General features: G+C 40.9%; 1 protein-coding gene across 4 annotated transcripts in view; it reads right to left on the minus strand.

Moving 5' to 3' along the window:
• RELN (reelin) overlaps window positions 1-23,374 on the minus strand; it is a 351,649-nt gene that overhangs the window by 154,406 nt on the left and 173,869 nt on the right. For 2 of the 4 annotated variants that reach the window (XM_081957928.1, XM_081957927.1), the window contains exons 11-14: window positions 20,379-20,524; window positions 16,681-16,716; window positions 7,044-7,195; window positions 1,473-1,585 (exon numbers count right to left, since the gene is read on the minus strand). In XM_081957928.1, the coding sequence (XP_081814054.1) occupies window positions 1,473-1,585; window positions 7,044-7,195; window positions 16,681-16,716; window positions 20,379-20,524 (447 nt within the window). The remainder of the gene's footprint in view (window positions 1-1,472; window positions 1,586-7,043; window positions 7,196-16,680; window positions 16,717-20,378; window positions 20,525-23,374) is intronic. The other 2 variants (XM_081957930.1, XM_081957929.1) reach the window with 1 other exon arrangement.

Raw genomic sequence — 23,374 nt, forward strand, 5'->3', positions numbered from 1 at the left:
TAGATAGAAACAACGACAAAGCAGACAATTGTGGTTAATTTAAAGAGTTTGCAGTCTGGTGAACAAAAGAATGATAAATGCAGAATACACAGAATAATTGAATTGGAAGGGATCTTAGAGGTCTTCTAGTCCAACCCCCTGCTCAAGAAGGAGCTCCTCAAACCCCCATAACTTTAATCTTAAACTGTCTACTGTTCACCTCACCCCATTCCTAAGAGGAGGGTGTGCATAAGCGCACCAGCGTGCCTAAGGTTTCTGTCCCCATTTATTTGTACCCATTTCCTGTGTCCCTATTCATGTTTATTCTTATTCCTGTTATCTTGTACATGAGTGACAAACTAACTAACTAACTCACTCACTCACTCTCACTCACTCACTCTGTACTATTTCTAACAAATGATTGTCCAGCTTCTTCTTAAAAGCCTTCACTGTTAGGAAATTTTTCCTTAGCTTTAGGTTGCTTCTCTCCTTGATTAGTACCCATCTCCTCCTCCTCTTCTTCCTCCTCCTCTTCCTCTTCTTCTTCCTCCTCCCTCCTCACTCCTTTTCCTCCTCCCCTTCCACATTTTTCCAACCTATGTGCTCCTAAGCCTCCTATTACCAACTGGGCCCATAATACTTGCTGATGTTGTTGATCCATCTTCTTTTGTCTCTTTTGTGGACATTTAAGAAGCAACATATATAAGAACGTTTATATACTAAGCATATAAACGCATATATACTTATCAATGCCTATATGCACTTAGTTTTATAGTATAAATATATAAACATTTCTAAGTATGTTGGGTATTTGTGTTTTTTGGGAGGGAGAGCGGGATGAAAGGCCTGTAAGAAATCTGGAACTTCCATTTTATTTAAATGTATAAGGATTTTAAAAAAGAATTCATAATAAGATAACCCTGGTTTATCCCACTCAGGTGTTAAATTATAGGTCCCAAAGGCATAGAAACATAGAATCCTCAGTTCAAATTTAGTTTCTTCAAACCCTAAAACCCTCAGTTTAATGTAGCTCCTATAAACCCTAAGACCTGCAGTTTAAATGTAGCTCTTTTAAACCCTAAGACCCTCAGTTTAAATGTAGTTCCTTGAAACCCTAAGACCATCAGTTTAAATTTAGCTCCTTCAAACCCTAAAATCCTCAGTTTAAATTTAGCTCCTTCAAACCCTAAGACCCTCAGATTAAATGTAGTTCCTTCAAGTCCCAGGATACCCAATTTAAATTTAAATATAATTTATTTAATTAAATTTAAATTCAATTCCTTCAAATTCACACCCTCTGATGCTAAATTTTCCTTTCATGAATGGTGCAGAATTTTTTCTGCATCCCATCATCAACTTTTAAAAGTGACCCACAGGGTCCAAAAGTGTTTCAGAAAGTGGTGTTAGCAGATATTTTCCTTCCTTTACAGCTCGGAATCAGGCCGTTGCAATCAATTTAATGCTCTTTTTCAGGATACTTGTTGAATTCTTACCCTGTGGGAAGCATAGGTCATTACATCAAGAGTTATGTGATCTTTTCTTCCTTCAATTTTTGCATATAATAGGACATCGTTTTCATGAGCTTCTCCACTGTCGCAGCTTCCCCCTGAAACAAGATGCAAGATGCATTAACTTTCTTTCTACTTTAATAGTGACAATGACTGTTTTCGGTTTATTAAGGCAACATGGGCCAATACAGGGGAAATAATTCTCACTGAATATTCATCTTTCTTTCATTCTAATACAAGTGGAACAATAATATGCATAATACAATGGCCTATGCGTATAGTAGGTTCCTTACCAATTTCCCTGGTGTTAAAAATGACCTTCCCCCCCATCCCCCAACCATTCTTTACCTTAAGGCAAGGGTGTCAAACTCAAGGCCTGGGGGCCAGTTCCAGCCCATGGGGTGCTTAGATCTGGCCTCTGTGGAAACAGTGAAGGACCGGCCCACGTTGCCTCTGCCACAAAAACGGAGCTCCGTTTTCTTCTGAGCTCCGTTTCATTGGCAGAGGATTGCAGGAGCTGTCGCAGCTGAAAACGGAGCTAGTGAGGGCCATGGGCATCCTTCCCGAGATTCGTTTTCGCTGGGAAAGGGTTGCAGGAGGCTGTCGCAGCCGAAAACGGAGCTTGTGAGCCTGTTTTCGCTGGCAGAGCACCCAGGCCACCACAGGTGCCCCTGACACAAGTGATGTTGAACTGGTCACACTCACTCTGGCCACTGCCCAACCCAGCCCCCTGTGGTCAAACACAATCCTGATGTGGCCCTCAATGAAATCGAGTTTGACACCCCTGTTCAAGATCATGGCAACATTTAAACTGAAAAGATATAGGCTCTCCTGCTTGAACACGGGGTTGGACTTAAAGACTTCCAAGGTCCCTTCCAACTCTATTATTCCGTGTTCTATTTTACTTATTTTCCTTATATCTTAATCAGGATTTCAGTTTTCTGTGCTCTTGAAAGAGATAATGTAAAAATACCTTGTCTGGATATATAGAAATACGGCAGTAAGGGATCAGAATTGATTTAACATTTAACTAAAATAATATCTTAATTATACACAGTATGTAATGATATTTCAATTTTGAACCTTCATTTAAATTTAGATAATGCAAAACCAAGTTGTCTCATAAAAAGCAAGTTCAAAGACTGACGGTTGACAGATTTATTGAGTCAACCTTTGGATTCTGGTATGGTCATGTCCTTCCAAGAATTCATTATCAACTATTCGTCACAATTTTTGGAAACATGATATATCCCAAATTCACAAATTCTAATTTTGGAGGATTTAATTCCACAACACATTAACATCTTTAAGAATGAACTTCCTATCAAAGATCTGGTTCACCAAGCAACCATAGATAACCAAGAAAGAACAAGAACAAATTATGTGCCCTAATGTTCTTTTGATTTATTACTATACTCCTGTGGAGTGTAAGAACAGTTAAATATCGATTGAAGAGTCCCACGCTTGCAAATAATTTACTGCTCAATTAAGTTTTTAAATCAGAAGAGACCTACTTGGTATTTTTTAAAACCTGAGACCCTATTTAAAACATTTCAATTCTCCGTTTCAAATTTCTTGTACATTACGCACATTTATTTTGAAATTGCTCTTACATTATCAGTAATAATGGACTGTTGGTTTAATCTTCATAAAAGTGCACAGATTTACAGCAATTGAATTATCAACAGTAGAATCAGACCTGGTAGGACTGTACAATTTCAGGCTACAGGTTATTCTGAACAAATATTCTCACAAAATCACGAAGCAGACTCCTTGTCCCGACAAAACCCCTTTATATTAAGCTAATGTGAATTCCTCTCATTCACATCCAGCAAAGTCCCTGCAAACAGTCTTTCAAGGGTGAATTTATAACTACAGACCTTATCAGGCTTGGAGAGCTGCCAGGTCGATATCTTCTAAATGCAACACTATATACAAGAAAATACTTAGCAAGGAGTCTCTTGAGAGTCACGAACAAATATTTACACTAATCATACGAACACATTGTCTCCTGCAAACTCCACTCCCCTTTTGCTCCTCTTTATTCCCTGTGGGAGGGGCCATTCACTGTCCACCTGTGCTTTTATTTTCAAGTCGGCCCTTGTTCCTTAACTGTTCCCTTCTACTTGCAGCTTTGTGCATGCGCACATCGGGAACAGGCTCCAGCTGTTCTTCTGCCCCACTGAATCTCCGACCCTGAAGACAGCTCATAACTGTTGGACAGCCCTGGCCCCCTCTCTGCCTCCGACGCAGAGCCCTCATCATAGCCTTCCCCAGAAATCCAGGTCTGGCCCATGTTCCTCCCAAACTTCCTCACTGAATCTGCCACCAGCTCCGCTGGCCACTGGCGGGCCACAACAACAGGGGGAAGGATAGCATGATTGAATGTGGCTTAAAAAAGGAAATGTTTATGTGTAATTGTAACGACGTCTAACACCATCCATCTTGATAACCTCATTCAATGCATGCTCAGGAGTTCCCCTCCCCCCACATAATAGAGATTGATATTCGCATTTTCTCATGGCATGATGCTAATGAAACTAAATTAATGCTAGTGTAAGATTCGGGATAATGCCAGGGTTCCAAATAGCATCCAAAAGTAAATCAGAGTCCGATGCAAAAGTTTCCTCAAAGTTCCAATGTATTAAGAGAGCCATGTTGGCACATCTGGGAAAACCTGTATCTGAAAGCTTCCCGGTTTTCCCCCACCCAGTTGAAAGTTCAAGATCTTGCCCCCCACACCCACAAGTCCATCCCATGGTCCAATCTTCCACTGCCATGAAGACAGAGCCCAGCCATCCAGTTCTAGCCAGGTGCAGAGACCTTGAGTTTCTAAGAAGAATGTTATTATGGCTACATATCACCCAACTGCGTATAATCCCCCCTCCCATTTTCCCACAATAGAAAATGAATAGTAGAAAGGGTGGCAGTCTTGAAGTCCAAAAGAAAAGATGGCTTGCAGCCCTGACAGCTAGTTGAGCACTTGCATTTTAAACTCCAAATAAAATCCATTCTTTTTTTGTTTTTTAAAGCAACATCTGAATATTCCAACAACTCATTTTCACACAATCGAAGTGTTTTCAGTGAGATCATCTAAGCTGTGCTGAGCTAACAGCTTTGTCTCGGGAGTTCAGAAGGTTGACAAAAGTCTCTTTCCTGTTTTCCGTCAGGTGTGGCTCTCCGGGATGCACAACGGATTCCCTTTCCTGCTGCACTCTTGGTCCATCAGACGGTACAAATGGGATTTGACAATTGAGACGGAAGATCAGAGAATTGCCTTCCAGTAAGAAACGGTGTTTTTGTATCTTGTTGACAGAAAAAAAACTGTTTCACAAGGGAAAACAGATCTGTTCTGTTTCCTTTCTTGCTCTTTCCATTTCGCATTAAATGGACGTAGTGTTGAAAGGATGAGTTTTCCCATACAGTTTACCCTGATTTGGGGACGTTGCAGAATAATATTCGGGGAGGGGAAGGTGAAGAAGGGATGTTAGGAAAACCAGCTGCATTGGATTGCGAAATTTAAATTTGTCTGCTGGTCTCAGTTCCAATCATGGAAAGATTCGTGAAAAGTCAGTAATGGCATGTCCCAAAGGTGCTTTTTTCAGGAGGCAACTGGACTTCCTTGTTTTTTCTTTTGAAGACGTTTCGCTTCTCATCCAAGAAGCTTCTTCAGCTCTGATAGGATAGTGGGGAATGGAAGGATTTATATTCCTTGCAAACGGCTGGTCATTTGCATCCTTTCAGAGGGTCCTTGAAGCACTTGAAGATTTACCTGTGTCCTCAGGGTCACCTGAGTGGTGCAAATGGTTCCTGTAGTCTGCAATTCTTTTCCTCTGGAAGTCCATTCCTACTCCCACACCATTCCAAGGGTCTTCATCCCAAATTGTACAGTTAAATGTAGAGATTCTCAGTCTCAGTCCCACGGAAAATAATCTGCATTCAACAGTATCATTTTTTGCTCTTTGTTTATTTTGATGGCCTCTCCAAGGTTAGAAAGTCATATTTGTGGAGTGGTCTCGGAGCTTGGTGGTTTTTCTGGCAGGCATTTTAAACTAGGTAACATCATCAGTGTCATCCAGCACAGTCATATTTAAGTAACTAAAGCGTTTCTTATTGCATTTGGTATTTTTGTCAGAAGCAACAAGATGTAGCAATTATGGTGTTGGATTGCTCCATGTTCTGGTGACCCTCAATTTTGGAAGCTGACTCTTTAACTTTGGCCCATGTTCTGACCTAGGCCTCCCAAGATCATGAAGCCGACTCCCTGTCCAGATAAAGCCCCTTTTATTTAGGTTAAAGGGAATTCCTCTCCAGCAAAGTCCCAGCAAATAGTCTTTCATGAGATTTCACAACTGCAGACCTTCATCAGGCTTGGAGAGCTGCCAGGCCAATATCTTCTAAACTCCACGCTGTAGCAGCAATTCCTTGGCAAGATGTCAGGAACAGATCTTCACCCTAATGAATGGAACTAATTTTCTCCTGCAAACTCCCCTCCGCTTTTGCTCCTCTTTTATTTCCTTTACTCCCGAGTCAGCCTTTGTTCCTTAGCTATTCCCTTCTCCTGGCAGCTCTGCACATACACACACTGGGAACAGGCTCCAGCTGTTCTTCTGCCCCACTGATCTCCGACTCCAGAAGGCAGCTGATAACTTTCAGATGGCCGTGGCCTCCTCTCTGCCTCCGACACAGAGCCCTCCTCAGAGCCTTCCCCAGACTCCAGGACTGGCCCATGTTCCTCCCCAACCTCCTCACTGTCCGAATCTGCTGCCAGCTCCACTGACCACTGGCGGGCCACAACAGGCCAGTCTTAGCCTACCTGACTTCAAAAGGTTGTTATTGTGGGGGATAAAGGAAGGACAACGAATTCTGTATGCCACTGTAGGAGTTCTTTTGAGCAGTAGCCTTGAATCTAGGAGAACTCTCAGTTCGTACTGGAGGAGTTCGAAGGGGAAAATACATAAAAGATTGATTTTCATAAGCCTAGCTTACAGAAAGGGGATGGAGTGGCCTAGTGGTTAAAATGGTGGATTGTCGACTAGAAGGTCGGCAGTGCGAGACCCAAACGCCATGTGACGGGTGAGCTCCTGTTCTTGCCTCAGCTTCTGCCCACCTAGAAGTTCGAAAACATGTGAATGCAAGTAGATAGATAGGTACCACTTCGGTGGGAAAGATAACCGTGTTTCAGGTGTCTGGTCACATGACCACAGAAATGTATTCAGGAGATGCTGACTACCTCAGCTAAGAAATGGAGAGGAGCACTACCTACTAGAGCAGGGCTGTTAAAGTCCCGGCCCACGGGCTGGGTGCGTCATGCGCTGGCCATGCCCACGCCCAGTTTAGTGAAGGGGAAAACGTCCTGATACGTCACACGGTGACATGAGTTTGACCCTGTACTAGAGTCAGAAATGACCGGACAGGGAAAACATTTTACCTTTGACCCCTTTTAGCGTGGAGAAACAAGCGGGAGACCAATTCACTTGAACGTACTCTCCTCCACTGTAGGAAAATATGAAATATTGTGCACATAACCAAGAAAGATTAATAGCGCGTACTTACCCATGCTGAAATAAAACCTCAGATTCCCATAACCTGTCATGTCCATGTATGGAGTGCATAGTTTCCTCTCTCCTTCTCTGAGGAACACGGCAGCTGAGCCTGATTCCAAGGTCCCGCATTCAGTGCCAATGATTGCTCCGGATATATCCCATCTAAAGACATCCGAGAAGTAAAGGTCAGTTCATTTTTGGACTCAGTTCAAACACACCAGTTTTTCTACCTTTACAGACTTAAAAAGCATGAGATGGGATCAGAGGTGGTATTCAGCTGGTTCTGGCCGGTTCTGGCAAACCGGTAGCGGAAATTTTGAGTAGTTCGGAGAACTGGCAAATACCATCTCTGGCTGGCCCCGCCCCTATCTATTCACTGCCTCCCGAGTCCCAACTGATTGGCTGGGTCTTCTTTTGTTGCCCTGCACAAGAGAACAGAGCTGGAAAGCAGGTTAGTGGGGTGAGGAGGGAATGGGGGTTTTGCAGTATTCTTCCCCTGGAGTGGGGAGGGAATGGAGATTTTGCAGTATCCTTCCCCTGGAACAGGATGGGAATGGGGATTTTGTAGTATCCTTCCCCTGGAACAAGGTGGGAATGGGGATTTTGCAGTATCCTTCCTCCAGGAGTGGGGAGGTAATGGGGATTTTGCAGTATCCTTTCCCTGGAGTGGGAGGGAATGGGGATTTTGCAGTATCCTTCCCCTGGAATGGAGAGGGAATGGGGTTTTTGCAGTATCCTTCCCCCTGGATTGAGGTGGAAATGGAGATTTTGCAGTATCCTTTCCCTGCCATGCCCACCAAGCCACGCCCACCAAGCCACACCACACCCACAGAACCATAGTAAAAAAAATTGAATCCCACCACTGGACAGGATACTTATGAAGGACTAGTACATATCAAATGAATTTGTCCTCTATTCAAGAGAGAAAAACCTGATGTTTGCACCACTACTACAAGAAAGTTAAATTGGTGGGAACATGTGTTAAGGCAACAGAAGAAATAGAGAATGGTGAGCGGTGCTCAGAATATGTAAAGCATTAATATAATACTTAAACACTTATAATACTATAAAGTATTAGTGCCACTTTATAAAGCCTTGTTAAGGCCATACTTGGAATATTGCATCCAGTTCTGGTCATCATATTATAGAAAAGATGTGGAAAGACTGCAGAAAAGAGCAATAAAGATGATTAAGGGATGACTGAAGCCAAAACATATGAAGAACAATTGCAGGAATGGGGTAGGTCTTGTCTAGTGAAAAGAAGAGCTACACAATAGCCATGTTCCAATATTTGAGGGCTGACACAAAGAAGAGGGAAAACCTATTTTCAAAAGCACCAGAAGGCAAGACAAAAAAAAAAAAACAATGGATGGAAACTAATCAAGGAGAGAAGCAACCTGGATATAAGGAGACATTTTCTGACAGGGAGAGCAATCAACCAGTGGAACAGAAGTTGCCTTCAGAAGTTGTGGGAGATTCATCACACGAAGCTTTCAAGAAGAGACTGGACTGCCCTCTGTCAGAAATGGTGTAGGGTCTCCTGCTTGGGTGTGTGTTGGGGGGGGACTAGATGACCTACAAGGTCCCTTCCAACTCTGTTTCTGCTTGAGACATCCAATCATATACTTACAGACTTCCTTATAGGCTCATTGACTGAGCCATACTTCATCTTATAAAGGCAGACGATTTGCAGATTGGGTGAAAACAGGCCAAGTTAAGTTTTTAAAGACAGAATTTGTAATGTTTCTATTAGTATGCATGGATTCCAGAAAGGAAATGTGTTGAAATGAGCTAACAAAATCAGGATTGCTGCTTTATTGGGATATCTCCCAGGAAACCCATTTAGCCTAATGCTGACTGGCAATTAGAACTGTTTAATGGGAACAGATGTCCCATCACTTATAACCATTAAGAGATACCATTCTGCAATTTAAAATGGTGAAATGATACGCCACGCTCAATAAGTGGCAAATTTCTAACTAACTTCAAAAACTTTTGGGCAGATCTGAAAGTTTGCCAGACTTAAGGCGCAAATCCCTTAAGTGATATTTTGTATATTACCCATTTAAAAACAATACAGCATACCAATGATATTTCTGTCATATATCAAAAAGAAAATGTGAATACTGTAAGCTTGACTATTTACAGTATCTCAGATGGTGAGATGCAGGATTTAAAATAAATTTAACTTGGGGATGAATTTATTTTAAATCACGTGTCTCGCTCTCTGGATGTCCAAGGTGATTAGGGGGGGTGAAGGCTAAAAGAGATGAAGAACGGTTGCAGGAACTGGGTATGTCTAGTTTGATGAAAAGAAGGACTAGGGGAGACATGATAGCAGTCTTCCAATATCTCAGGGGCTGCCACAAAGAAGAGGGAGTCAAACTATTCTCCAAAGTACCTGAGGGCAGGACAAGAAGCAATGGGTGGAAACTAATCAAGGAGAGAAGCAACCTAGAACTGAGGAGATATATCCTGGCAGTTGAGAACAATAAATCAGTGGAACGACTTGCCTCCAGAAGTTGTGAATGCCCCAACACTGGAAGACTTTAAGAAGATGTGGAATAGCCATTTATCTGAAATGGTATAGGGCAGGGGTAGGCAAACGTAAACACTCAAAGAGCCACTTGGACCCATTACCCACAGAAAAGAAAACACTGGGGAGCCACAAAGTCCTAACCGGAAGCCCCCTGCTCAATTCTGGAGCTGACCGGAAGTTCAGTTCCCCCACCATAGAGTCTCCTCCTAGCGCGGCGTATTTTTTCCTCTACCTGTCATAAGCCCTATCAATGGTGGAGACAACTGGAAAACCCTCCCCTTGCCATAGTCTTCTCCTGGCGCACTGTGCTTCCTCCCCCCCCCCCCACTGGAAGCTCCTCTCAAAATTGTGGCGCCGACCGGTGACGGAGCCGCAGCAGAGGGAGGAAAGAGCCACATGCGTCTCCAGAGCCTCAGTTTGCTGACCCCTGGACTAGTAGATCTCCATCACCAGCATTCATTCTCTTGTCTGGCAGTTAGATTCAGGAATTGTATGCTTAAAACGGGTGTTTGCAAAGAATTCATCGAGAATGGATGCGGAATTGCACCTCGGCTGAATGTACGAAGTCCTCCTGCGAACTGACACAGCATGTTCGGCTGTGCATTTTTCTTAACCGTCTGGCTGTCACAGCATGAAATGAATTGGAGATTTCACCGAACAATTCCATCATGACTAATGCAGCAGTTCAGAACCCCGGACTACAGGAGGTCAGCGATCAAGTCAAAAAGATAATTCTTCAAAGGCTGATGGCGTGCGTAATGGAAATATTAATTCAGAAGTTTTGTCCAGGAAATTCTTTGTTTCTCTGGCAGCTCCTGAAACTATGGGTATAATAATTTTTATGCCTTTGGGACTGAAAGCCAGTAGAAAGGTTGACTGTTTGGGCATATTGCTCTGACCGAGGCTTCCCAAGAGCAGGAAGCAAACTCCTGGTCCCAACAAAAACCTCTTTTACTAATTGACTGTGAATTCTGCTCATTCACATCCAGCAAAGTCTTTCAAGGGAGGATTTGCAGTCATAGACCTTATCTAGCTTGGAGAGCTGCCAGGCTGATATCTGCAAAACTTGGCAAGGAGTCTTGGGAGAGTCACGAACCAATTAAGCGAATGAATTGTCTCCTGCAAACTCCACTCCCCTTTCGCTCCTCTTTTATTTCTTCTTTCATCATCCACCTGTGGCCCTCCCAAGTCGACCCCTGTTCCTTAGCTGTTCCCTTCATTTGGCAACTCTGCGCATGCGCACAATGAGAACAGGCTCCAGCTGTTCTTCTGCCTCACTGATGTCTGACTCTGAAGGCAGCTGATAACTGTCAAATGGGCCCTGTCCCCATCTCTGCCTCTGACACAGAGCCCTCATCAGAGCCTTCCCCAGACTCCAGGATTGGCCCATGTTCCTCCCCACCCTCCTCACTGTCTGAATCTGCTGCCAGCTTCGCTGGTGGGCCATAACGCATATAATGCCACATTTTAAAGGCTCATGATTCCGTACAGATTTGGAGTGATGGTAAATTTGTACTAGTTAAGGAGAAAGAAAGCCCATGGGGGACTGTATATTTGGACCATATAACACAGCAGCAGTGACATTCTAAAAACTGAGAATCTTGAAGAACAGAGACACTGTAGGCTAAACTGAACGTATAATGTTTGGAACCATTCAGCCCAAGAACGCAACTGCTGGATATAGATTTTGAAACTCTTCTTCGGTTCTATGGGTTTGAAGGAAAGCACCTAAGGCAGTGAGGGCTAACCTTTTTCTCCTCACACGTGCATGCCCACACCCATAATGCAATGTGCCCTGCCCCCTGCACATGTGTGCACGACCCCCCGTGCTCGTCCTGCCCCCTGCACATGCATACGATCCTCCCCCACACTCCCCCGTGCATGCGTGCAAGCCCTGCACCCCTTTTTGGCCAGAGCAGGGCTCCCTGAAGCCTCCTGGGACCAAAAACAGGGCCCAGGGGGCAATGCACCCCCATCCCCATGCATGCATGTGTGATCCCCCCGCCCATGCATTCATGACCCTCCACATAGGGACACATGTCTCCCAAAATTCAGCAGACCGGCGTGTGCGCGGTAGAACTGAGCTGGACGATGTAAGATTCTTTTTGATGTTCTGGACTTAAATCACTCCAAAAGAGATGGTGATTAGAGGATGGATGGATGATAGATAGGTAGATAGGTAGATAAGTAGATAGGTAGATAGGTAGATAGGTAGGTAGGTAGGTAGGTAGGTAGGTAGGTAGATAGATAGATAGATAGATAGATAGATAGATAGATAGATAGATGATAGATAGATAGATAGATGATAGATAGATAGATGATAGATAGATAGATGATAGATAGATAGATGATAGATAGATAGATGATAGATAGATAGATAGATAGATAGATAGATGATAGATAGATAGATAGATAGATGATAGATAGATAGATGATAGATAGATAGATAGATAGATGATAGATAGATAGATGATAGATAGATAGATAGATAGATAGATAGATAGATGATAGATAGATAGATAGATAGATAGATAGATGATAGATGATAGATAGATGATAGATAGATAGATAGATAGATAGATAGATAGATAGATGATAGATGATAGATGATAGATAGATAGATAGATAGATAGATAGATGATAGATAGATAGATGATAGATAGATAGGTAGGTAGATGATAGATAGATAGATAGATAGATAGATAGATAGATAGATAGATGATAGATAGATGATAGATAGATAGATAGATAGATAGATGATAGATAGATGATTGATAGATAGATAGATAGATAGATGATAGATAGATAGATAGATAGATAGATAGATAGATAGATAGATGATAGATAGATGATTGATAGATAGATAGATAGATAGATGATAGATAGATAGATGATAGATAGATAGACAGACAGACAGATAGATAGATGATAGATAGATAGATAGATAGATGATAGATAGATAGATGATAGATAGATAGATAGATAGATGATAGATAGATAGATGATAGATAGATAGATAGATAGATAGATAGATAGATGATAGATAGATAGATAGATAGATAGATAGATGATAGATGATAGATAGATGATAGATAGATAGATAGATAGATAGATAGATAGATAGATAGATAGATAGATGATAGATGATAGATGATAGATAGATAGATAGATAGATAGATAGATAGATAGATAGATAGATAGATGATAGATAGATAGATGATAGATAGATAGGTAGGTAGATGATAGATAGATAGATAGATAGATAGATAGATAGATAGATAGATGATAGATAGATAGATAGATAGATAGATAGATAGATAGATGAATAGATAGATGATAGATAGATAGATAGATAGATAGATGATAGATAGATGATAGATAGATAGATAGATAGATAGATAGATAGATAGATAGATGATAGATGATAGATAGATGATAGATAGATCGATAGATAGATAGATGATAGATAGATGATTGATAGATAGTTAGATAGATAGATAGATGATAGATAGATAGATAGATAGATAGATGATAGATAGATGATTGATAGATAGATAGATAGATAGATGATAGATAGATAGATGATAGATAGATAGACAGACAGATAGATAGATAGATAGATGATAGATAGATAGATGATAGATAGATAGATAGATAGATGATAGATAGATAGATGATAGATAGATAGATAGATAGATAGATGATAGATAGATAGATGATAGATAGATAGATGATAGATAGATGATAGATAGATAGATAGATAGATAGATGATAGATAGATGATAGATAGATAGATAGATAGATAGATAGATGATAGATAGATGATAGATAGATAGATAGATGATAGATAGATAGATGATAGATAGATAGATAGATAGATAGATAGATAGATAGATGATAGATAGATAGATGATAGATAGATAGATAGATGATAGATAGATAGATGATAGATAGATAGATAGATAGATAGATAGATGATAGATAGATAGATGATAGATAGATAGATAGATAGATAGATAGATGATAGATAGATAGATGATATATAGATAGATAGATAGATAGATGATAGATAGATAGATGATAGATAGATAGATAGATAGATGATAGATAGATAGATGATAGATAGATAGATAGATAGATAGATAGATAGATAGATAGATAGATGATAGATAGATAGATAGATAGATAGATAGATAGATAGATGATAGATAGATAGATAGATAGATGATAGATAGATAGATAGATAGATAGATAGATGATAGATAGATGATAGATAGATAGATAGATAGATAGATAGATAGATAGATAGATAGATAGATTCTGTAGAAAACAAGCAAAACCTGGACCACACAATTGTGGCCTTTATCTTGACTTTTTTTTAAACCATAACCTCCAAGCACCCCTGACACCTCTGCAGACTTTATTTACAAGGGGGCAACAACCCACGGCTCTGGAGCTGCATGTGGCTCTTTCATCCCTCTGTTGCGGCTCCCTGTCGCCGGTTGGCTCTCCAATCGAAAGGGCTTTCGGTTAGGACAGGTAGACGAAAAGGGGGGCTGCGCTAGGAGGAGACTCTATGGTGAGGGAACTGGACTTCCGGTCAGCAGAGGAAAACGGATGCCGCACTAGGAGGAGACTCTATGGTGAGGTGACCGGACCTCTGGTCAGGAGAGGAAAAAGGAGGCCGTGCTAGGAGCAGACTCTATGGTGAGGGAACAAGACTTCCGGTTGGTTCCAGAATTGAACGGGGGGCTTCCGGTTAGGACCTTTGTGGCTCTTTGAGTATTTAAGGTTGCCGACCCCTGGACTATACTGAGCGGTGTTAAATGTACCAAAATGCCATTTGTTTTATTTTGAAGAATTTTTTTTTTAAAAAAAATGGATAGAATGAAACATGGTTGGAAAATTTAAAAAGTGGTAAGGAGTGTCAAAAGTTGGAGAAGGACTTCTCTGAATAAATGATGCTGTTCTCTTTCTCCTCTCTTGTTTGATCTCATTATACAAGCGCAGAGGCGGCATATTAAGCGAGACAAGAACATTCAACGCCTTAATATGAAAACAGAACAGAATGTAATGCATTGCTGGCACATGACATGCCCATTCTTCTTCAAAATCCTTGCAGAGACGTAACTCAATTGCGTTTTGCATCAAATACATTTTAGGCAATAGCAGGGCTAGCAATTAATTTTGACATTCTGCTACGTTCATCAACATCAATAAAACTCACACGGAATGGCTAAACTTTATATCAATCCAATTGGATTTTAGATAGTTAGAATAGAATAGAGCTGGAAGGAAATTTTGGGTAGTTTGGAGAACTGGTAAATGCCACTTCTGACTGGCCACGCCCCCATCTATTCTCCGCCTCCCGAGTCCCAGCTGATGGGGACGAAATGGGGATTTTGCAGTATCCTTCCCCCGTCATGCCCATCAAGCCACTTCCACCAAGCCACGCCCACAGAACCGGTAATAACATTTTTTGAATCCCACTACTGTTGCCCCACCCCAAAATCAAAGACTTAATTTCTTCATTAAAAGATATAAAATATCTAGCGACACCTGCACATCTGTTGCAAATGTAATTATAGTCATTCGTGTGACAAAATAAACTCTAATAGATAGAAGCATTTGTAACAATACATTTTTATGACATTAAAAAGAAAGATTTGGTTATCTATTTGTCCATAGAATAGAATAGAATAGAATAGAATAGAATAGAACAGAACAGAACAGAACAGAATAGAATAAGGAATAGAATAGGGAATGAAATGAGAATAGAATAGAATAAGGAATGGAATGAGAATAGAATAGAATAAGGAATGGAATGAGAATAGAATAGAATCGGGAATGAAATGAGAATAGAATAGAATAGAATAAGGAATGGAATGAGAATAGAATAGAGTAGAATAGAATAAGGAATGGAATGAGAATAGAATAGAATAGGGAATGAAATGAGAATAGAATAGAATAAGGAATGGAATGAGAATAGAGTGAGAATAGAATAGAATAAGGAATGAAATGAGAATAGAATAGAATAGGGAATGAAATGAGAATAGAATAGAATAAGGAATGAAATGAGAATAGAATAGAATAGGGAATGAAATGAGAATAGAGTGAGAATAGAATAGAATAAGGAATGGAATGAGAATAGAATAGAATAGGGAATGAAATGAGAATAGAATAGAGTAGAATATAATTCTTTATGTGTGATTGGACACACAAGGAATTTGTCTTTGGTGCAGATGCCACCTAGGTTAACAGATATGACATGTTAAAGAGGTCCCCACACAGCACAAGTTATTAACTTTTGCTATATTCTCAAGCATGAATAAAAACAACTTGGAAGTTTTAAAGTGAGATAGAGAATAAAAGTTGCAATAACCAAGAAATGGAGAGTTCTTTTAGGAGGGAATGATATACAAAAGAATGCAATTTGTCCCCAAACTGGGGGAGAAAAACAATGGCAACAGGAGTCGAAGAGAACTAAATAAATGAGTGTAAGTTATCCAAGGAGACAGGCGAGATGATACACACAGTATGTCTTCTACACAGTAAAGACATAAGCAGACCATTTGCAGGCCAAAGATAGATCAGATAATGAAAAGTGACAGGGAATCAGATAAGGTCAGAGCCCGGAGAAGCAAACAAATAGGTCCAGAGACAGATTCGGAAATTAGAGTTACCGGATGATTCATTCTACCATGCAGGACATGCCAACGGGGGAAACCAGAAATCTTCTGTAGCGAAGGAAGAAAGGGATAGGAAAAACAAAAACAAAACTGAACCAAACTTTGTCTGGCTGAAACCTGCAAGATCGAAATTTGAAGACAATTAGGCTATGTTGTTTTTTTCTTATGCAATTGGTATGATAGATGACCACATCCAGTTCTTAGCCACAGGATCTCTGCCACCTAGTGATGAATATGAGGCCGGGGAATATGAGAGAGAGAGGGAGAGAGAGAGAGAGAGAGAGAGGGAGGGAGGGAGGGGGAGGGAGGGAGGGAGGGAGGGAGGGAGAGAGAGAGAGAGAGAGAGAGAGAGAGAGAGAGAGAGAGAGAGAGAGAGAGAGAGGGAGAGAAAAGGATAGGAAGAAACTCCGAATAGCTACCCATTCTCTGAACATCGTCCATCCTGGGCAGGGATCCTGTGGGGAAAAAGAGTATGCGATCATGGAATTAAAGGATTCAGTGTAACGGCTGCGAACAGTTGTTGGGAGTTGCAAATGTTGAATGAACAGGATCGAGAATTAATGTTACTTTATACTAACCAAGGAAGGCTACCTGGAACATTTTAAATATTTGAGATGGAATCTTCCATCAGCATTAGTCAGCATAGAGAATGATGAGGGATGATTAGAATTGTATGGTATGGTATGGTATGGTATGGTATGGTATGGTATGGTATGGTATGGTATGGTAGAGTAGGGTAGGGTAGGGTAGGGTAGGGTAGGGTAGGATAGGATAGGATAGAATAGGAAATAATAGACTAGACTAGACTAGACTAGACTAGAATAGGAAAGAATAGAATGGAATGGAATGGAATAGAGTAGAGTAGAGTAGAATAGAATGAGGAAGAAGAATAGAGTAGAGTAGGGTAGAACAGAACAGAACAGAATGAGGAAGAAGAATAGAGTACAGCAGAGTAGAGTAGCATAGGGTAGGGTAGGATAGGGTACGGTAGGGTAGAACAGAACAGAATAGAATGAGGAAGAAGAATAGAGTAGAGTAGAGTAGAGTAGAGTAGAGTAGAATAGCATAGGGTAGGGTAGGGTAGGATAGGGTATGGTAAGGTAGAATAGAACAAAATAGAACGGAAGAGAATGAGGAAGAAGAGTGGAGTGGGGAGGGGAGGGGAGGGGAGAGGAGAGGAGAGGAGAGGAGAGGAGAGGAGAGGAGAGGAGAGGAGAGGAGAGAATTCTTTATTGGTCAAGTATGATTGGACACACAAGGAATTTGTCTCCGGTGCAGAAGCTCTCCTATGGAGAATATTAAATTGCCTACAGATGCTGATAGTTGCTGAAGTAAAGCGTTATTGTCTGTAATGATGGTTATAGTTCAAATTTTAGAAGGTGCCAGGGCAGAGACTGTTTGAAAGAAAACAAGTGACTGAATTAAAATATGCTCGGGAACGCTTTTCTAGAGACTTACTCCTTGTAGCTTAGCTTGAGCCTTTCACTGAAAAGTATAAAGCATCCGTGTAACTAGTAAAAAATTAAATCCCAAACCAAGAATTCAAAATAGGCTAAAACAAAGCCACAGGAATTTCTTACTGTCAATCTCATCTGAAGCCAGAGGGCAGGTGACATCAACAGCCATGATGTAAGTATGTACTTCCACTGTCCTACTTATATCAGTTATTTGCTTCATTGAAAAACATGAATCATGTCTCAGCTCTCCAGAGGAAAGTGAATGCACTATAAAAACCACTTACCCAGCACGCTGGCATTGAAATGAGATTTCTGCCCTGGAACTAATCTCTCTCTCTCTCTCCTCTGTTGAACTAATGGTTCGTGATATGTATTAGATATTTGGAGTGCCAATACCATCAATATTAATATAGTGTAAATAATGGTTGTGATAAGCATTCGTATATTAATTTCAGTGACTTGGGCATTATAGCACGATAGAGACCCTATATATGAATTCCAGAGTGATAGACAGATAGATAGATAGATAGATAGATAGATAGATAGATAGATAGATAGATAGATAGATGATAGATAGATGAATAATAATAATAATAATAATAATTTTATTTGATTAGCCGCAACCCTCTCCCGAAGGACTCGGGGCGGCGTACAATCAAACAGATAAAAAATACACATAAGACAAACATATATACAAAAGAACAGAGACATATACATATGTGCATGGAGGAGGATGGACTTAAGTGAAAGATAGTTAAAAATACAATTTAAAATCCCCTAATAAAATTACCAAATTAAAAAACCCATCAGGAGCGTTACTAAGTTATGGTCGAGCCAGGCCAGCTATTTGGAAAAGGTGGGTCTTGAGCTTGACACGGAAGGAGCGGAGGTCAGTAGTAGTCCTAATATCCGGGGGGAGGTCATTCCACAGGGCTGGGCCCGCCACAGAGAAGGCTCTGCTCCTAGGCGCCACCCCATGGCACTGTCTGGTAGACGGCACCTGGAGAAGTCCCTCTCTGTGCGAGCGGATGGGTCGTAGGGATGTATGGGGAATAGAATAGAATGATAGATAAATATAGATAGATAGAATAGAATAGAATAGAGTAGATAGATAGATAGATAGATAGATAGATAGATAGATAGATAGATAGATAGACCGACAGAATAGAATAGAATAGAATAGAATAGACAGACAGACAGACAGACAGACAGACAGACAGATAGACAGAGAGACAAACAGACAAATAGACATAGATAAACAGATAGATGGATGGATGGATGGATGGATGGATGGATGGACGGACGGACGGACAGACAGACAGACACAAACATAATAGAATAGAATAGAATAGAATAGATAGAATAGAATAGAATGAGAGAATGAGAGATAGAATGAGAGATAGATAGATATAGATAGAATATAATAGTAGAATAGAATAGAATAGACAGATAAATAAATAGATAGAGAGACAGAGAGACAAACAGACAGATAGACATATATAAACAGATAGATAGATAGATAGATAGATAGATAGATAGATGGATGGATGGATGGATGGATGGATGGATGGATGGATGGATGGATGGATGGATGGACGGACACAGATATAATAGAATAGAATAGAATAGGATAGGATAGGATAGATAGAATAGAATGAGAGAATGAGAGATAGAATGAAATAGATAGATAGATAGATAGATAGATAGATAGATAGATAGATAGATAGATAGATAGATAGAGTAGGGCAGGGTAGAGTAGAATAGAATAGAATTGAATAGACAGATAAATAAATAAATGGACAGCCAGGCAGACAGACAGACAGAATTGAATAGAATAGAATAGACAGATAAATAGACAGACAGACAGTAGATAAAGAGATAGATAGATGGATGGATGGATGGATGGATGGATGGATGGATGGATGGATGGATAGATAGATGATAGACAGACAGACAGGCAATAGACAGAGATAGATATTATACAATGAACAGAATAGAATAGAATAGACCTGCAATGGTAAACCTATGACACCTGTGCCAGAGGTGGCACACATAACCCTCTCTGTGGGGCACATGCGCTGTTGCCAGCTGCTCTTCTGGTTTCCAGCACATGCATGCGCACCAGCCAGCTGATCTTCACACCCTGGAGTGCCAGAAACCCAAAGACCAGCTGCCTTGGGCGCATGTGCATGCCGGCCACCTGGTCTTCAGGTTTCCGGCATGCCAGCTGGTCTTCATGCAGACTGGAGTGCTGGAAATCCGAAGACCAGCTGGCCAGCGTGCATGTGCGCTCCAGCCACCCGGTCTTCGGGTTATGGTGCTCTGGGGCCAGCTGGCCGGTGCGCATGGGTTCCGGTTTGGGCACTCGGTTCGGAAAAGGTTCCCCATCACTGGAATAGACAGAAGACATAATTTGATCTGGGATTTTCTACAGGTGTTTTATATCCATGTTCTACCAAGATGCCAACACTAATTTTTGTCACTGAAAAGTGGGTAGTTTCTAAAACTTATCCTTTGGAAACTCCTGCCCCTTCTCGACTAGTTTGTCCTCAAAATGCGGAGAACGCCACAATTTTATTAACGTCGCATGTTGCGACAAACCAGCAAAGAGATTGGCTTGAAGATACCACCAACTCAACATCCCGAGAATGAGCTCTCACCCTTTTGGCTGGGTCTCAAATTCTTCGGCCCATTGCTCCTGAGCATCTTCCGTAGACAGGTCCACGTCGCGTGTCGTGGCAAAATTGAACTCGCTGCCTTCGGTTCCGTGGAAGTAAATCGCATTTCCATCTGACTGACAGCTATGCTGCAGAAGAACACACGCAAGAAGGATCTGTTAAGTCAATTTTGTACATGAGTTTTGGGGGGGGGGGAATACAATACAATACAATACAATAGTAGAGTTGGAAGGGACCTTGGAGGTCTTCTAGTCCAACCCCCTGCCTAGGCAGGAAACCCTATACCGTTTCAGACAAATGGCTATCCAGCATCTTCTTAAAGACTTCCAGTGTTGGGGCATTCACAACTTCTGGAGGCAACTTCTGTTCCACTGATTAATTGTTCTAACTGTCAGGAAGTTTCTCCTCAGTTCTAAGTTGCTTCTCTCCTTGATTAGTTTCCACCCATTGCTTCTTGTTCTACCCTCAGGTGCTTTGGAGAATAGTTTGACTCCCTCTTCTTTGGGGCAACCTCTGAGATATTGGAACAATGCTATCATGTCTCCCCTAGTCCTTCTTTCTCTTAAGCTAAACATACCCAGTTCCTGCAACCGTTCTTCATATGTTTTAGTCTCCAGTCCCCTAATCATCTTTGTTGCTCTTCTCTGCACTCTTTCTAGAGTCTCCACATCTTTTTTACATCGTGGCGACCAGAAATGCGGGGTGCATTGTTTGATAAATGGGTACATGAACTTTGCGGGGTGCATTGTTTGATAAATGGGTTGTAACAGAAGCAAAACTCTAAAAAGAGATTGAGATGGACTTCTGGGCAATGTCCAGCCCAACATTTCTGCTGCTAAGTGAAACGTTTATTCAGTGATTTTTGCCCCATTTTATGACCTTTCTTGCCACTGTTGTTAAGCGAATCACTTCTTTAATTCTTTAATCCTAAATGTCGACTTCCTATTTTTTTGTTGGCACTGATCCCTGAAATATTGGATACGGATTTATTGACAGTAGTTTGAGGATTTAAAAATTTCATTGCAGTAGTTCCCCCCCAAAATAACAATAGTGAAAACGAAGAAAATGTTAGTATTTTAGCAGTAACCATACTTTTAACTATAAATCACTGCAACGCAATATTAACTTTCATAAGGAGGCGACCCTTTCAAAGATTTTTAAAAATACATTTTTATTAAAGAAAAATATTAGAGAGAAAGAAGAGGTAGAAAGTCGTAGGAGAGGGGATATATGTGTGTCTTGAAAATAACTTTTTTTCAGGATTTCATGGATCATAAATGAATTATATCTTAAAAACTATAAGAGGGCATTAAAGGTAAAAGTTCTCCTTGCACATATGTGCTAGTTGTTCCCGGCTGCAGGGGGCAGCGCTCATCTCTGTTTCAAAGCCGAAGAGCCAGCGCTGTCCGAAGACGTCTCCGTGGTCATGTGGCCAGCATGACTAAATGCTGAAGGCGCATGGAGCGCTGTTACCTTCTCACCAAAGGTGGTTCCTGTTTTTTTCTACTTGCATTTTTTACATGCTTTCGAACTGCTAGGTTGGCAGAAGCTGGGACAAATAACAGGAGCTCACTCTGTTACGCGGCGCTCGGGATTCGAACTGCCGAACTGCCGACCTTTTGGATCGACAAGCTCAGCGTCTTAACCACTGAGCCACCGCATCCCTCCTAAGAGTGCATTACATTGGTTTTTTTTTTTTAAAAAAATATCTTTGTGTCATGGGAATCGTAACAGAAATTACATATCAGAAAAGCAGTATAGATCATTAAATGCTGTCCGTATGATTAAAAGTCTACTCTGATTTAAAAGAACTCATAAAGCTGAAATATTAAGATGTTTTCGTAACGAAAAACCAAATTCTAGGATGTGATACAAATGAGTTCCTCAAACTGTCAACCACAGACTGCTGAATTTAATTTTGTCAACCGAGCAGAATTTAATTCTGCAACAGATTTAAGATGCAAAGTTGATATCAAAGCATGGTCCTACATTTAGTTAACCTTTCTTCCCCCGAGTGAATCAAACATCCTTTTTTAAAAAAATAAAGAGCATCAAGGAAACTCATAATAATAGCTTTGCAACATGTCAGGTGATGACATAGAATTAAACGGCTAAGCCCAAGCAATAAAAATAGAGGGTGACATCTCTCAATCAAAGGCCTCCAGCAATTCTATTTTTAATAATCACTGGTGCCTAAAAGCTGAGCTTATAGAGAGCAAACTGAAACTTATTTGCAAACATACGGTGTGTAGCATTAAATAAGGTACATGCATAAATCCAAAAATGAAATGCTAATGAGCCATGAGGCTGTAGCTATCATTAGAAACAAACATTTTAATGAAAAGAAGGACTAGGGGTGACAGGATCACAGTCTTCCAATATCTCAGGGGTTGCCACAAAGAAGAGGGAGTCAAGCTATTCTCCAAAGTTCCTGAGGGTAGAACAAGAAGCAATGGGTGGAAACTAATCAAGGAGAGAAGCAACCTAGAACTAAGGAGAAATTTCCTGACAGTTAGAACGATTCATCAGTGGAACAACTTGCCTCTAGAAGTTGTGAATGCTCCAACACTGGAAGTTTTTAAGATGTTGGATAACCCTTTGTCTGAAGTGGTGTAGGGTTTCCTGCCTAAGCAGGGGGTTGAAGTAGAAGACCTCCAAGGTCCCTTCCAACTCGGTTATTCTATTCTATTCTTCTTCTTCTAAACGTAAAATGCACAACTAAAACCTCTGTAAATTGAATTGAATCAAATTTATTTCTCTTCCTCCCCCTCTTCCCCCTCTCCCTTCTCCTCTTTTTCTTCTTCTTCCTTGTTTCCTCCTCCTCTTCTCCTCCTCCTCCTCCTTCCTTGTTTCCCTTCTTCTCCTCCCCTCCTCCTGCTCTTCCTCCTACACCACCACTATTCTGGGTGTTGAGGGAGATACAACATTCATCCACTCGTTGATTTCACCCCAAATTTGAAATTTCTTTAATAAGCCTA

This window comes from Natrix helvetica (assembly GCF_964273705.1).
Source record: "Natrix helvetica genome assembly, chromosome: 6".
Lineage (NCBI taxonomy): Eukaryota > Metazoa > Chordata > Lepidosauria > Squamata > Natricidae > Natrix > Natrix helvetica.